The 17005-nt window shown below is 48.6% G+C and overlaps 1 protein-coding gene across 5 annotated transcripts in view; it reads right to left on the bottom strand.

Annotated features, from left to right (window-relative positions):
• RTN4 (reticulon 4) overlaps positions 1–17005 on the bottom strand; it is a 124699-nt gene that overhangs the window by 4014 nt on the left and 103680 nt on the right. For all 5 annotated transcript variants that reach the window (XM_030557765.1, XM_030557766.1, XM_030557767.1 and 2 more), the window contains 2 exons: positions 6702–6771; positions 6088–6134 (listed from right to left, as the gene is read on the bottom strand). In XM_030557765.1, coding sequence (XP_030413625.1) covers positions 6088–6134; positions 6702–6771 — 117 coding nt within the window. The remainder of the gene's footprint in view (positions 1–6087; positions 6135–6701; positions 6772–17005) is intronic.

The following is a 17005-nucleotide window of genomic DNA, read 5'->3' on the forward strand; positions in this document are numbered from 1 at the left end:
ACCAGGAAGGCAGTCTTCCAGGAGAGATAGAGCAGGGAGCAAGTCGCTAATGGCTCAAACGGAGGGGACATGAGCCGGGTGAGAACTAGGTTCAGGTCCCAGGTAGGGGTAGGGCGTCGAACCTGGGGGTAGAGACGCTCCAAGCCTTTAAGGAATCTCGTCACCATAGGGTGAGAGAACACCGAGCGGCCATCCTCCCCTGGGTGAAAGGTGGAGATGGCCGCCATATGAACCCAAAGAGATGATATCGCCAGGCCCTGCGCCTTAAGGGACCAGATGTAGTCTAAGATAATGGCAATAGAGACCTCAGCGGGAAGGAAACTGTGTTCCGCACACCAGCAGGTGAAGCGCTTCCATTTCGCTGAATAAGTCGCTCTGGTGGAAGGCTTCCTGCTGCCCAGGAGCACCTGCCGCCCAGGAGCACCTGCCGCACTGAGGTAGAGCAACAGAGCTCGGACCGGGTCAGCCACTCAGGAGCCACGCCGTGAGGTGCAGGGATTGTAGGTCTGGGTGACGTAGCCTGCCGTGCTCCTGGGTGATCAGGTCCAGGTGAAGGGGCAGGGGGACAGGGTCGGCTAGAGACAGGTCCAGCAACATGGAGTACCAATGTTGCCTGGGCCACGCTGGAGCTATCATGATCAAGCGGGCCCTGTCCCTGCGCACTTTCAGAAGGACCTTGTGGACGAGCGGGAACGGAGGGTATGCGTAGAACAGATGCGTCGTCCAGGGGATAAGGAAGGCATCTGCTACCAAACCTGGTTCCCGGCCCTGAAAGGAGCAGAACATCTGGCATTTCCTGTTCCCTCGGGACGCGAAGAGGTCCATCCGGGGACATCCCCACCTCTGGAAGAGCGAAAGGGCAACGTCCGGGCGAAGAGACCACTCGTGGGAAAGGAAGGATCTGCTCAGATGATCCGCCAGCGTGTTCCGAACCCTGGGAAGGTAGGATGCGATGAGGTGAATTGAGTGGGCTATGCAGAAGTCCCAGAGCCTCACGGTCTCCTGACACAGGGCAGAAGACCTCGTGCCGCCCTGCTTGTTGATGTAATACATGGTTGTCATGTTGTCGGTGAATACCGAGACACAGCGACCTTGAAGTTGAAGATGGAATGTTTGGCAAGCAAGGCGGACTGCCCTCAGTTCCCGTACGTTGATGTGGAGGGCTAATTCATGAGGTGACCACCGACCTTGTGTCCGTAGGGTTCCGAGATGGGCCCCCCAACCTAGATCTGAGGCGTCTGTTGTCAGGGACACCGAAGGCTGGGGCGCATGGAACGGCAGCCCCGCACATACCACGGACTGGTCCAGCCACAACCTCAGGGAACCTAATATGTCCTGGGGAACGGTAACAACCGCGTCCATAAGGTGCCGGGCCGGACGGTACTGACTGATGAGCCAGGACTGGAGAGGCCTCATGCGAAGCCGCGCATACCACGTGACAAATGTGCAAGCCGCCATGTGGCCCAATAGAGTTAGGCACGTGCGTATAGAGGTCAAGGGTGCTGTCTGCAGTCGTCGTATAATGGCCGTCAAGGTCTGGAACCTTGATAGAGGAAGAACGGTTCTGGCCAGAGTCGAGTCCAGAAGGGCTCCAATAAACTCTATCCTCTGAGTGGGGATTAGCGTTGACTTTTCTATATTGAGGATGAGACCCAAGTTTTCGAAGAGACTGCTGACCATGCAGACATGGCTGAGGACTTGTGCCTCTGATGACCCCCGAATCAGCCAGTCGTCGAGGTATGGAAATACATGTATGCGGCTGCGACGGAGGTGGGCGACGACTACAGCCATACATTTGGTGAACACCCTTGGGGCCGTGGAGAGGCCGAACGGGAGGACCGCGAACTGATAGTGGCAGCGGTTGATCATGAACTGAAGGAACCGTCTGTGCGGCGGGAAGATGGCTATATGAAAGTATGCGTCTTGCATGTCGAGGGCGATGTACCAGTCTCCAGGATCCAAGGATGGGATAATGGTCCCCAAGGATACCATACGGAACTTCAACTTCACGACGTATCTGTTGAGTTCGCGCAGGTTGAGGATAGGCCTGAGGCCTCCCTTGGCTTTGGGGATCGGAAAGTAACGGGAGTAAAACCCCTTGCCCCGCTCGGCTTTTGGAACCTCCTCTACGGCTCCTTTGTTGAGGAGCGTCTGCACCTCCTGAAGGAGGAGATGCTCGTGAGAGGAGTCCCTGAAGAGGGACGAAGGAGGGGGGCAGGAGGGAGGGTGCGAAACAAACTGCAGATGGTATCCAGCTTGTAATGTGCGTAAGACCCAACGGTCTGATGTCAGTCGGGACCATGCCGGGAGAAAAAACGAAAGATGGTTGGAGAAGGGTGGGAACGGATCCGGGAGGGAAACTGGTGCAGCGCCCTCGGACGCACCTTCAAAATGAAGGCTTTGGGCCAGAGGGAGCCTTGGAGGAGTTCTGGTTTTGCCCCCCTTGGTTGCCCGATTGTCTACGCTGGCCATTCCTACTTCGGCGTCTGGCGAAGTCCTGCCTCTGGCGAGGCTGAGGGTAGGGCCGGCGCTGCTGTTGAGGCCGGAAGGGTCTGCGCTGGGTGACTGGCGTATTCATCCCCAAGGAACGCATAATGACCCTACTGTCTTTAAGGCTTTGCAGCCTGGGGTCAGTCTTGTCCGAAAACAGGCCCTGGCCTTCAAACGGGAGGTCCTGTATGGTATATTGTAGCTCCGGAGAAAAACCAGAGACCTGTAGCCAGGAAATCCGGTGCATGGTCACGCCAGAAGCCAGGGTCCTGGCGGCTGAATCTGCGGCGTCGAGAGATGCTTGCAGGGAAGTTCGTGCCACCTTCTTGCCCTAGTCAAGGATCGCCGCAAATTCCTGACGTGCATCTTGTGGAAGCAACTCCTTAAATTTGTCCACTGCCGCCCTGGTGTTGTAAGTGTAGCGGCTAAGGAGAGCTTGTTGATTGGACACCCGAAGTTGGAGAGCGCCCGCAGAATAGACCTTTCGGCCAAGCAGGTCCATGCGCCTCGCTTCTTTAGACTTCGGTGCCAGGGCCTGTTGGCCGTGATGCTCCCTCTCGTTCACAGATTGTATGACGAGGGAGCATGGGGGTGGGTGGACATAGAGATACTCGTACCCTTTCGAGGGCACTATGTATTTGCGTTCCACTCCGTGTGCGGAACTGATGCCGGCGACTGCCAGATGGTAGTGGCATTGGCCTGAATGGTCCGTATAAAGGGAAGGGAGACACAAGTGGGAGCATCTGCAGACAATATGCTCACCACCGGATCCTCAATTTCTGAGACCTCCTCGGCCTGTAAATTCATGTTTTGCGCCATGCGCCGGAGGAGGTCTTGATGCGCTCTGAGATCGAGCGGAGCAGGGCTGGTGGATGTTGTTCCAGCCACTGCCTCATCCGGGGAGGATGACAAGGAGACCCCCGGCAGGAGTGGATCTGCAGGATGCTCCGTCTGGAGCAATGCTTCCGTCTCTGGAGGGAGGTCAGCATCCCGCTGGTGAGACAATCCCTCCTCTGCAGGGGACGGGGGAGGACGAGACAATGTGGCCTCTGGAGCCCTGTGCTCTGATGTTGGACGCGGGGGAACCTGCTGTGGCCCTTGGGCTTGATGATATGCCCAGGGGGTCCAGAAGCCCCACTGCTGTGGTCCATGCTCCTGAGGAGGGGGATCCTGGAAGAGAGCAGCAGGCCTGTCAGCGTCCATAGCGTACGCGCTGTCTGTTTGAGAGGAGATAGACGGCTGTCAGGATGGCCAAGGTAGAGCCAAACGGGACTGACATGGGTCGCTCAGTCTAGACAACGGCGACCTCCTCGGTGCCGGGAGTCATACCGGTGCCGGGAGTGAGACCGGGACCAACCACCAGCGCAGTGCCGGGAGGTCGACCGGGATGTTGAACGCCGACGATGGGAGCGGCTTCTGGAATCTCGGTGCTGGTAGCAGTGGCTCGAGCCAGAGCGGTGCCGGGAGTATCAGGACCACCGTGAAGAGGACCGGCGCCGCGAGTACGACCGGTATCGCCACGGAGAGCGGTGCCGGGACTGCGAGCGGCATCCCGACCGAGATCGCCCACGGTGCCGGGATCTTGATGGGGATCGGTGCCGGCTCGGTGAACCCAGAGATGGAGCTCGCATGGCCGTAGGCTTGCCCTTTGACTGCAGAACCCGCACCGGAGGTTGAGGTAGCGTAGGCTCAGTCAAAGCAATCAGGTCCCGAGCCGAAGCAAATGTCTCCGGCGTCGAGGGAACCACTAGCTTGACCCCGGATCTTATGGGGGAGCTGTGAGGGACCGGACTCGACGGACCTCCCGGGCCCGGAGTCGACGGAATCCCTGGCATTGGTGCCGCGGCAGTAGATGGTGCCGGACAGTCCATCCGTGTATGCTTGGCTGGAGTGGCAGACGTCAAAGGCCTTGCTTCGGGGCCCGGTGCCGGGGAAGGCTGGTGCCGCGGCGTTTTGCCGGTGCCGGAGCGGAGCCGGCACTCGGCGTCGAGGCTGGAGGGTTAAGCGCTGCTTCCATTAGGAGGGTCTTTAAGCGCTGATCCCTCTCCTTTTTTGTTCTTGGCTTAAATACCTTACAAATGCGGCACTTTTCAGAGATGTGCGATTCCCCAAGGCACTTCAGGCAGGCATCGTGGGGATCACTCGTTGGCATCGGCTTCTTGCAGGTTGAGCACTGTTTAAACCCTGGCAAACCGGGCATGGGCCCGGCGCCGGGGAGGGCTAAAGCCCAAGCCCGCTAACTATATACAACAAGTACTACAACTAACAACTAATACTAAAAACTAACTATTAGAACAACAAGACAATGGAGAGCTAGGGACGTGGAGGACAGCTATGCCGCGCTCCACAGTTCCAACGACCGACACGGCGGTAAGAAGGAACTGAGGAGCGGGCGGGCCGGCAGGGGTATATATCAGGTGCCATGCTGGCACCACTCTAGGGGGCGACCTGCCAGCCCACTGGAGTTCCTAGGGTAAAAATCTTCCGACGAACGTGCACGCGCAGCGCACATACCTAACTGGAATGGATATGAGCAATCACTCGAAGAAGAACAGTCTGATGCAGAGTGCACAAGCAGAGCCTTGTTTGTCTTCAGTATGTCTCACTGGTAGCCAGGATGGACTGGGATTCATTCAGTTCCTTTGCGTCCCTTTGCCCTCAGAGATTGAAGTGAGGTTGGGCATTTTAAAGGGATTATTTTTATACTTTCAGAAAGCAACAAGCAGCTGGTGATTTAAATCAGTGGGACTAGGAAGCCTGCAGCCACGGTAAGTTGGCCCTGGAGGAGGACGACTGACATGTGACTTCCCTTCATCTTGTGGGTACTTCCTTCTTTTCTAGTGCTGAGTGATCTTTGCTGTGCAGGTGGGTTTGAGAGCAGATGAAGGGAGCATCCCGAAACTGCCCTGTATGCCTCAATGTATTTGGTCCCTGCTGCCTTCTTCACTGCATTGCCCCTTTACACTGGTCTTTATTGTACAGGTGTTTTTCAGAAGAGAAGGAAACCCTGTGTCAGTGCTCACCCTGGTCAACTACTCTATGCCCTGATGGATCCAATTCCTGCCTAGTACTGCTAAAATCTCCTGTCCTTCCAGGCAATTACTGTCTTCAACAGACTTACCAGAGGAGCATTAGACTGTGCCAAGCTCCCCCTACATGTGTTAGCCCAGTTCTACAGATCATATGGGCTCAGGGATAAATATCTGGAATGCCAGCTCCAAGGTGGCTTCTCAAAAAACTATATAAAGTACTTACTGAGATTTTACATAACTCAGATATTGCTACTTTAGTACTGAACAAATCAGGATCTGAGGGAGAGAAGGTGAAATCATACTAAGCAAACCCCTCTTATAATTACTGTTTGCTGGGAAAACCTTCACATATTTCCTAAATGAGAGGGGAGATGCACAATGCACTATGGGCTTTAATTGTACTACTCATTGGAACACTGTCAGGACCCTGCACTGGCAATCTTCAGAAACAATATCAGGTGTTGACGTTAAAGGTTTAGGAGACTAAAATCAGATTTCTAGTTATTCATTCTTAAGTGTTTCTGACTCAACAGGAGTAATTTTTAATCAGACATTAAGCACTCACCTGATGTCTCTCATAAATAACAGGAACACTGAAGAGTGAAATCAGAGCTGGAAAGGAACAGAGAGAGTTTAAATACAAACAAGATACAGACGCCACTCAACCAAAATTTAAAATTTAAATTCACGGTCTGACATTTTTTAGAAAAGACAAAGAAAGAACTAAATCAAAATGCAAAAATGGTTAGGTTATTGTAATTTAAATGGATCTTATAAGAAAAAGCTGCTGTGTAGCAATACTGTATTAGTTACAATTCAGGTCCTTGTCATCCCGGCAGAACATGACAGTAACCAGTTTTGCATCATCATATAATTTATACAAGGCACTGCAATTTGAAAGCAAAAACTACAGACAGCCTGGAAAGCAATGAGCAAAACTGAATATAACTTTTTAAATGATGTTGTTTTGTCCTGAAAGTCGGCAACCTAAGGACAAACAATGAAATTCAAAAATACTATTTTTATAATTCCACAATCTAAAAAAATAAAATAAAAGATCATGCAACACCCTACATTTTGTTGTACTGCAAGTAGATGCACACAGCATTTAAGAGGCTTCAATACTTTTCCAGGATTATTTTGCAAGTCAAAGTATTTAACACAATTTAAAGCACTTACCCAGTATCAGTAATGTCAGACCATTAAACAAAGCACCAACATATGTGAATACCCACATCAACACTGCAAACTGAAAGAACAAAGGTCTGTTAGGCCATAAACAGGCTAATCAAGATGTGTTAATTAGAACGCTATGGGAGGTGCCTTTAACAAAATTACCCTTCTCTAGCCCTGCTCTGAAGGCATGTATAAAGTCCAACAAAAGGTGAGTTGGTGAAATTAAGCTGGTTACCCCTGAAAAGAGTCTACATCACAAAAAGCACCATTACAACCACATTTTTGCTGGCTTGACTCAGTACGGAGGCCAAGAATTGAATGATCTGTAGACTGAACTGTTAGAGTTGGTAATGTGTCAGGGCACAGGCCTGTTTGAAATGCAGCGTGGAAGAAATGGCAAGTTTATTTTCCTTCTTTTTTCATTTTAAATGAACAGTACAGATACTTTTACAAGTGTGGATTCACTTATTAAATATTCATAGTAGGAAGGGGTCAAAGATCATCTTCCATTTTATGGCACAGAATATTTAAAGCATAAAGCCTTAAGAATTAAAAGTACTGATGGAATTTTAAGGTTACAAAAAAGCTTTAAAAATCTGGACTAACAAAAATTTAGAAAATAAGTCTATTCTGGTAGGAAAAAGACTCTTGAAACCCATGTATTGCGGTAATTTCTGAGTTATGGGCATAATATCCATAAACCACACTGCAGAATTAATCTCTCTCTCACTCACAGAGTCTGGACCAAATCCTCTGCTTGTGCCCAGCCATACTCTCTGCACAGTAGAGTGCATCAGGAAGGCAGGACTTTGTTTGGACTTGGAGCAGTACTGCTGATAGAAAGGTTTGCCTCCCTGCTCTACACAGAGCAAGCCCAAAATTATGTAAGCTCTGAATCTACAATTTTTTAAACTTTTGTCAACTTCACTATTTATACTGCAGAAGTGGCAACCTCAGGACTCTATTGTGCTAGGGGTGATACAAACGTTTATAGTAAAGGACAGTCCTTACCCTGAAGGACGTGGCACAAAATCATAGTAATGTAAAGTGAAAAACCCGCTATTGCAGGAACAAGCACTTTCTAAAATTAAATAGCATATACCAAAGACACAAGAGCCCAGCTTAGCCTCACATCCATATATTTGTCTCCTTTATGCTGAGGTACTAGATAGAATAAGGAAGTTTACTGATCCCAAAAAGTACCGTATCTACTTGTTCATAAGTCAAATTTTTTTTAGTAAAACAGGGAAGCACCAGAGAAAAGGGTCATCTTATGAACGGGTACAGAGAGGGAGAGGTGGGACATATCCCCTCCCCCCAACAGAGGAAGCAAGGAGAGGCAGCACAGCCAGCAGAGCCAGAAGGGAAGAGGCGAGGCCAGAGTCTCTCCGCTTCTGGCCTCGCTGCTCTCCCCCAGCCTCCAAAGCAGTTGCAGCTCTGGGGCTGACAGGCTGCAACCGTGCTGCTCGGTCCTGCCCCCCAGAGCAGGCTGTGACTGCACCACCCGGCACACTGCAGCTGTGCCGCACGGCCCAGCCCGCTGGAACACGCTGCGACTGCGCCACCTGGTCTGGCCAGCCAGAGCAGGCTGCGGCTGCGCTGCCCAGACTGCCAGAGCAGCTCCAGCCAGACCAGGGACATTCTCCCCTGGCCCTCCCCAGATAAGGTGGGAAGGGACGGGATGGGGAGAGTGTGGGGATCCTGGGCTTGGGGTGGGGTCGTGTGGAGGGTGGTCACAGGGGTTACTCCCCTGACTCCCAGCTTCTTCTCCCCCAAAAATTTCCCCACTAGCTGCTGTTCCTGCCCGTCAGGGTAAGCAGCTGGCGTTCCGGGACACTTTGTTTACTTAGGGCTACCTCCATGCCTGTGGATACTCAAGGTAAACAAACCATCTCAGCCCACCAGCGGCTTATCCTGATGGTCCGGGAGCCTAAGTTTGCTGACCCCTGAAGTATAGGATCGGCTTATGAACGGGTTATAAAAAAATGTCCATTTTTACTTATCCATCTTGGGGAGTTGGCTTATAAATGAACTGGTTTATGATCGAGTAACTGCTGCTGTTTTTTCTTAGTAAGATTTTTTAAAGCCCTTTATTTCTATGGCTCCAAGCCAGAGCGAAGCATAAGCAGTCCAAAGTCTATCACAAAGATAGTACTGTTCTTCCTGCATGGTTCCACACAGGAAAGAATGAATGCATAAGATCTAAAGTTCACTGTCTACATGAGTTTCAGTGATATTCTTGTCTTCTACTGTAATCCTGATGGGTGAGCCAAGCGCCATAAGTAATTCTTTACCCACTTTATTCCAATTATTAGTAACTGATTACACAATACAAGTAATTTGTAATCTAATTTAATGGCAAATTAAAAAAAATTGGTCAGTTTCTCCAAGTTGTTCTACTATGAGCTAGTTCAATTAAAGTAATGGGCTCCATCACTCAAGTAACAACATGGCTCCACAGTATTCATGTCCTAACAGAAATGTTCTTTATCGCATGAGTTTTGGATGAATCACTATATAACCATACAATAAATACAATAAAGTTCCCTTCCTTGGCTTTTCCTGGCAAGTACTGTACAAAGCTATTCTTTGAAGTTATAACTGAAAGAATTCCTTTGAACTTGACCATATACAGTACAAATATTTTAGATGCCATTTTAAACCATCACTGTTTAAATCAAAACATCTCCGAAATGATTACACCTAAATTTCACTGTTAGCATAAGTACATATGATAAACTAGACTATTCTCCTGTTCTACTTTCAAATTCAATAATATGGAATATTATGTAAAAGCATAAATGTAATTTTCTACACCCAAGATGTTTATTTAAATAGATATGCCAATATCATTTGTTCACCAGGGCCCTTATTAGACATAAAACCTCAATATCTTAAAGTTTTCCTACAACAGAAACTACTTCAGAGCCATGAAATTTTGTAAGCTGACTTTCCAGTTTATTGATTTCATACAAAGCCTGCATACAATAAAAAAGTGCATTATGTTTAAGTAGATTAAAGCTTTCCTCCAAGACAAATAAGCCTCTTTCAATATTATTTAGATGTCAAAAGAAATTGAAGAAAAAGAAATAATAGTTTAGGAGGATAAACAGCAGCTTTCCTGAAGCTCACAAACCAAGCTATTTAAAGAGCAACTGGAATATTTATTTGGAAGGAACTTTCTCTTTTCTTGCATTCAATAATAATGACTGAATGAAAGGCAGATCTTCAAGAACAGTTTGGCTGTCCATTCTTTTCCCTTAACCAATGGCCTAATTCTTTGTTTATGACATCACAAGCAGCTGGTGTGTAAATTCTCATATCATAAATGAGGGCTTGCACCTTAAAGAGCACCTTAATTATTAAAACCTTTTTGCTAGACAAAAGCCCTTTGTGATTAAGTTTTTCCATGATGTATTTAATTCCTTAGACAAATCCACAAGATTTTAGTCCTGGCCAAAAGAGGCTTTAAATCTACCTCATAAATCTAAGGCTAAAACATGCCTCACAAATAGCTAACTATAAGAGCATACAATATATGGAGAGAATTTGCTTTTTTTAAAAGGGCAATTTAAAAGGTAATTGATTATATATCAAAATGTAACGTTGGTCATTTCACAGATGTTCAATTGGCTAGAACAGTGGTTTTCAACCTGTAGTCCGCAGACCCCTTGGTCTGCAGACTACGTGTAAGGGGTAGTTTTCAACCTGTGGTCTATAGTTCAGTTCCCTCTTATTGATTGTGGAAGTGGTATACTCTTTCCCCCAGAGGATCACTAAGTGTGAGGATTGAGATGGAGGGGTAGCAGTCAGAAAATAGTTACTGCAGAAACTCATGCAGAAGGAGAAACAGATCTGTTTAGACCACCTCACCAGAGGACTACTGTAACAGAAACCAGGTAAATAGAAATGGGAAGTGCAAGAAATGAGAACGAGAAAGTCACTCACCTTGCAGTAACTGAGGTTCTTCGAGATGTGTCCCCCTGTGGGTGCTCCATGCTAGGTGATGGTGCATCCCAGCACCATTGATCGGTGATCTTCGGTAGCAGTGCCTGGTCAGGACACACACGTTAAGCTGCTATTTCATGGCATCTTTAGGGTCTGCCTGAGTGCGCGTGTCCCGCACCCCCCTCAGTTCCTTCTCTACCATAGAGTTGTCTTATTAGTATTCCGAAGTAGAGGGGAGGAGGGTGGGTAGTGGAGCACCCACAGGGACACATATCTCAAAGAACCTCAGTTACTGCAAAGTGAATAACTTTCTCTTCTTCTTTGAGTACTGTCCCTGTGGGTGCTCCATTCTAGGTGAATGTGAAGCAGTACCCACTATGGTTGGTGAGATTTTGGAGTTGTGTGAGGGACAACGGTAGACAGTACCGTAAAGCCGACTATGGTGTCTGCCATGGTATCCCGTGTGATAGCATAATGTTTGGCAAATGCGTGGTCAGATGTCCACGTGGCTGCCTTGCATATATCTGTAACAGGTACGTTTGGAGGAAGGCAATGGATGTTGACATTGCTCTAGTAAAAGGAGTCCTAACACCCTTTCGTAGTTGAACATTCTGGTCTGATAGCACGATCTGATGCAGGCTGAGATCCACTTGGGGAGTCTTTGCTTAGAGAAAGCGTCACCCTTTGATCTCTCGGTAGTAGAAACAAATAGCCTAGGGGATTCATGAAATGGTTTAGTTCTGTCAAGAAAGAATGCAAGAGCCCATTGGATGTCAAGGGTATGTAACGCAGCAGTCGTGTGAGGCTTGGGATGGAATACAGGTAAGTGTATTGACTAGTTAAGGTGGAAGGTAGACACCACCTTGGGGAGGAATTTGGGGCAGGTATAATAACCTTGTCTTAGAGAAAATGGTGTAGGGAGGGTAGACCATCAGGGCACTTATTTCACCAACTCTTCTTGTTGACGTTACGGCAACCAAGAAAGTCACTTTCATGGACATATGGAGCATGGAGGAGGTGGCCAGGGGCTCAAAGGGGGGTTTCATAAGAGCGCGGAGAACTAGGTTGAGACTCCAGGAGGCTACTGGTGAATGAATCTCAAGGTAGAGATTTTGCAAGCCCGTGAGAAAGCGTTTCATGGTGGGGTTGGCGAAAAGTGAATAGCCATCTAGAGTGTCATGGAAGGTGGTAAGGGCCGCGAGGTGTACTCTGACAGAACTGAGTGAAAGCCCATCCTGTTTTAGTTTGAAAAGATAGCATAAGATGTCAGGGACGGATGCAGTCTGCGGTATTAGGCATCTGTGGAAGCAGCAGACGGAGAAGCGTTTCCACTTTTGCAGGTAAGTCTTAGGAGTGGAGTCCCTTCTACTGTGCAGGATGTGTTGGACCTGTTCCGAGCAGGATAATTCGTGGGATTGAAACCATGAAGGAACCATGCCATCAGATGGAGTTTCCGGAGGTGTGGATGAAGAAGCAGACCGCAGTTCTGGGAGAGGAGATCTGGTCTGTTGGGAAGAGTCTAGGGAGGATAGATGGACATGCGTAGCAGGTAAGGATACCATGTCTGCTTGGGCCAAGCTGGGGCAATAAGTATGACCCAGGCCTTGTCCTCTGTGATGTTGCATAGAACCCTGTGTATCAGTGGAATCGGTGGAAAAGCATACATGAGGGAGTTGTTCCAAGGAATGCTTGAGGGAGTTGTTCCAAGGAATGCATCCCCTAGGCATGCATTTCTGAGTCCTGCTCTGGAGCAAAATAGATGGCATTTGTGGTTTTGAGGAATGGCAAGCAGGTCTACTGAGAGTGCCCCAGTGGGAGGAGAGCTGTCAGAATATCGTGGGATGTAATTCCCATTCGTGTTCCTCGGAGAAGTGTCTGAGTGTGTAAATGGTAGTGTTGTGACATGCAGGGAGGAAGGAAGTGGTGACTTTTATGTGATGTTGTATGCACCAATTCTATAGTTTAATGGCTTCTGTGCACAGAGAGTGAGATCGTGCTCCTCCCTGCCTGACGTCTCTGAGTTCTAGGAGATTGATGTGCAGAGGCATCTCTGATAGGGACCAGCAGCTCTGTGCCTTGTGTTTACCTAAGTGTGCTCCGTAATCTATCTGGGAAGTATCCGTGCTCAGCATGAGTACTGGGGAATGTGGATGGAAAGGAACACCCCTGCACAGGTTCTCTGGTTTTGCCAATGTAGGGAGGCCAATACGTTTGGTGGCAGAGTCAGTGTTATGCAGAAACTGTGCCTGCTGGGTTTGTAGTTGGTGTTGAGTCAACCCTGAAGGCATATTGTGACAGATTTTCATTAACAAATTGCCTAGGGCCAAAGTTGATCAGGCTGGGGCCACAGGATCTTTTTGGGGAGGGGATGACGAGGCACACCAAAAATCTACATTTTAAGTCTTTATTGATAAAATAATGAAACAACAGCAGAGTGTGCTGGAAATGCTCCCACCTCACTCGGGGAAGAAAGAAAGCGTTAATGCTCCAAGCCCTAACCCACTTTCATACTCACACACGCACAACCCAGACTGGCCAAGTCTGGGTGTAATGTCAGAAGAAGGGGGAAGGAGGGGAGAAGGTGGATGGGAGTGCTGTCCTGGGCCCAGGCCGTCCAGGGATCTGCTGTGCTCTCTGAGTTGCTTCAGCTCTCAGGAGGGTTTTTAAATCCTGGGCTCCTTTGGGTGGGGTGTGGGTGTGTTTTCGTTCAGGGCCCTCTGTTCCTGGTGCTCTTTGTACCAGTCCAAACAGGCTTGCTGTGGCCTCCCTGGTTTCCCAAAACATCCCGGCTCCAGAGACTGTTTTCCTTTCTGTTGGCCTTTGCTGTTGCTATTTCATTCGCTGTCATTGTTTTCACTGTTATCTCTGCAGCTCTGCTCAACTTAGTTTTTCTCTTCTCATGGCTGGGCAGCTGCTGATTTCTCGAGCCCATGACCTTGGGTTGGGGCCAGCCTCTTATTCTCACACAGAACAAGCTGAGGTGCCGAGTTAACCTGTTCTCTGCTCTCTTCCTCTTTCCCTCTCTTGGCCTCTCATGACCTGCAAAGGAATCTTCCACTTCCCACTCACACACCTTTGACCCTTCCCAAAATTATTTGTGATGCTAGCAACAGCGTTAGCAATATACAATGCTGATCTGCCTTCCCAGGGGACTCCCTGAGGGAGGGAGGCTTGAGGTGTGACAATCCTCCCCTTGACCCTGAATCAACATTTTGTTGGGAGGGGTCACCACTTAGGTTTCCACCCTCCCCCCGATACGGTAGCAAAGGTTACTCTTGGTCTTCTACCTAAACAACAATACAGCATACACAAGACTGTTAAAATAGCAACTATTGCATACACTAGCCAATACACTTCTGGCTTCATTAATAACACAGCATAACACATTCCCCTGTTGACACAGATGCCCCATCCAGATGGCTGTGGCAAAGGCAGCTTTCTCCAAGTTAAAGGTGTGTTTTAAAACCATGACGGAGGAGGTATCTATCTGGAATACAGAAAGTTGCTATCGGGTGTGCACCAACGGGAGAAACACATTGGGTGTTATCCATGAAAAATTAAACACAACATAGTTAGAAACGTTAACAGTCTGTTGCAGAATGCACTGCACGGTGCCAATGCACTGAAGATCACAAACACAATTTTTTTAACAGCAAATTGAAAGGCATTCTGGGGTTGGTGGTTCTCCAAGCACAAGCAGAGGTATTGGTAAACACATGTGCTGCATTGAGGGCATATTCCAATACCTCCCCAACCAACAGATGTGTTGACTCACCTCATAAAAGCGGCCAGGCACTGCCTTCTCTTTACACACCATTTGAGGGGGCTCCATAGGTCACAGCTGCCAAGTGTTTCCCTCTGCAATCCATATGTGCTGACAGAAGATGTAGTCAGCACACACCGCTTAGCCATGTCATTGAAGAGAGCCACCTCCCACACGTCGCGATGGACCACCCAATCCCAGATAATACGTGATGCCACTCTCCTAGGATGCTACGCCACAAATGCCCCCCTCCCCAATGGATAACTGGCCTTTTCTTTTACCAGGGCAATTTTGGACACTGGTAAAATTAACAAAGGAGGCCAAAAAAAGTGGAGACTCAAGGATTCCCATAGAGATGTGTCATTATATATACATTGTTTTGCCTTGACAAATTTTGCAGGCCTGAAGCAGCAAGAGCGGTCCCACCATTCCTGTTTGGGGTGTTCCTGGGCTCTCGTTATTACTGCTTTGTCCTCTTAACAAAGCAAGAGGGAAAGAAAAAGAACACCACACATGCGCCTATGGGGAAACTGAGGCACAGATGAACACTCCCTAAATTATCAGTTGTCCCATTACAGCCCTCCCTGGCTTTCATCATGGATGTTGTTTGCCTGGTTTAGGAGGTTACAACAACATTACGCCGCAAGATTAGTAATTGCTACTGCTTGCCAAAGGACTTCCCATTCCACTCCAGGCCCCCACAGGAGGAACGGGGTTTGTCCCAATGGGAGGCTCGGGGCCATCCACCAAGCATTTTGCTGTGGCTCTGCTGTGTCTATCCGGACTATGCATTGTCTCCAAGGCACCTCCCCTCCAGCCTTCGGCCACACTATGGTTCGGGCCCCATCAGCAGCTGGATTCAGGGAGAGCCTTTGGAGGTCTCTCTCTTCCTCATAATGATGATTATTTGGATAATCCCATGGCCAGCTGAAAACCCGATGGTCCAGGCAGGTGGCTGGTCCACAACCAAGGCCCACAACGCCATGACCAGAAACATAGGGAGAAACATATGTTTTGAGCTGATTGGCATGCACCCATTTCAATTTGCCAGGTAGCTGAAGCTGGTCCACTACCAGGGAGAGGCAACTCACTATGGGGTAAGGACCCACTCACTTGATGTTCTGAGTAAATCCTTTCCAAATATTACCCCACATCATTGGATGACCAAAAAGGTGAAGAATGTGCAATGTGGAATATTTGGCCACGAAAGTGGTGGCTGCCCTGTGACCAAGAAGCTGAAGGCAGGTCCATGCCTGTATTCTGGGGCGAACAGAGATCGTGCTTATGAGATGTGTAATAGTGAGGAATCGCAGGAAGCGTCTGTGTGCTGGATGAATGGATATGTGGAAACAGGTATCTTGTAGGGCATGGCTGTGAACCAGTCCCCTTGTTCTAGCGTGGGTATTATTGTGCCCAATGTGACCATCTTGAATTTTTGTACATGTACAAACTTGCTCAGTCAGCGTAGGTCCAATATAGGTCTCTACCCCACCTCCCTGCCTTTCTTTTAGGTTAGAAAGTAGTGGGAGTAGAATCCTTTTTCCCAATGTTGCGTCGGTACATGTTCAACTGCACCTAGGTGGAGAAGATGAGCGACCTCTAAGCAGAGATGGTGCTTGTGAGAGGGGTCCCTGAAGAGGGACGGGGAAGGGAAAAGGGTGGGCGGAGAAGATAGGAAAGGGATGGAGTAACCTGACTGAGCTATTTCCAGGACCCAGAGGTCCTGTGTGATCTGTTGCCACACATGATGAAAGCCTGGAGGCAGTAGCCAAATGGGCAAATAGGTGGCGGAGTCAAGGGGTGGTTGCGCAGACCCCCAACCAGCACTTCAAAATTGTTGTTACCGGATGGCGGGAAGTAGTTGGTTGTGCCTGGTTTTGCCTGCGCCTAGGAGATCTGTTGCGGTTTCTCCCAGTGTCATACGGTCTGGACTGGGATCAATGATATTGTTGTGCGCTGGGCCTCTGATAAGGTTGATACCGTGGTCTCCTGGGGATGAATGGGTATATCCACAATGTGCGCACAGTGGCTCTAGAGTCTTTCATAGTGTGAAGGACTTCATCGTTTTTTCTGGAAAAGAGTTTATCTTTGTCAAAGGGGAGATCCTCCACTCTGGACTGCCGCCAATGTGATATGGCTGTGAAAAAAGCTAATGCGGTATTGGGATGCATTAGGTGAGGTATTTCCAGTAGAGATGAGGTGTTATTACTGTTATACAAGGCACTGGTGAGACCTCACCTGGAATACTGTGTGCAGTTCTGGTCTCCCATATTTAAGAAGGATGAATTCAAACTGGAACAGGTTCAGAGAAAGGCTACTAGGATGATCCGAGGAATGGAAAACCTGTCTTATGAAAGGAGACTCAAAGAGCTTGGCCTGTTTAGCCTAACCAAAAGAAGGTTGAGGGGAGATATGATTGCTCTCTATAAATATATCAGAGGAATAAATACCAGGAAGGGAGAGGAATTATTTAAGCTTAGTACCACTGTGGACACAAGAACAAATGGATATAAACTGGCTATCAGGAAGTTCAGACTTGAAATTAGATGAAGGTTTCTAACCATTGGAGAAGAGAAGTTCTGGAGCAGCCTTCCAA

This window comes from Gopherus evgoodei, chromosome 3, assembly GCF_007399415.2.
Source record: "Gopherus evgoodei ecotype Sinaloan lineage chromosome 3, rGopEvg1_v1.p, whole genome shotgun sequence".
Classification (NCBI taxonomy): Eukaryota; Metazoa; Chordata; order Testudines; family Testudinidae; genus Gopherus; species Gopherus evgoodei.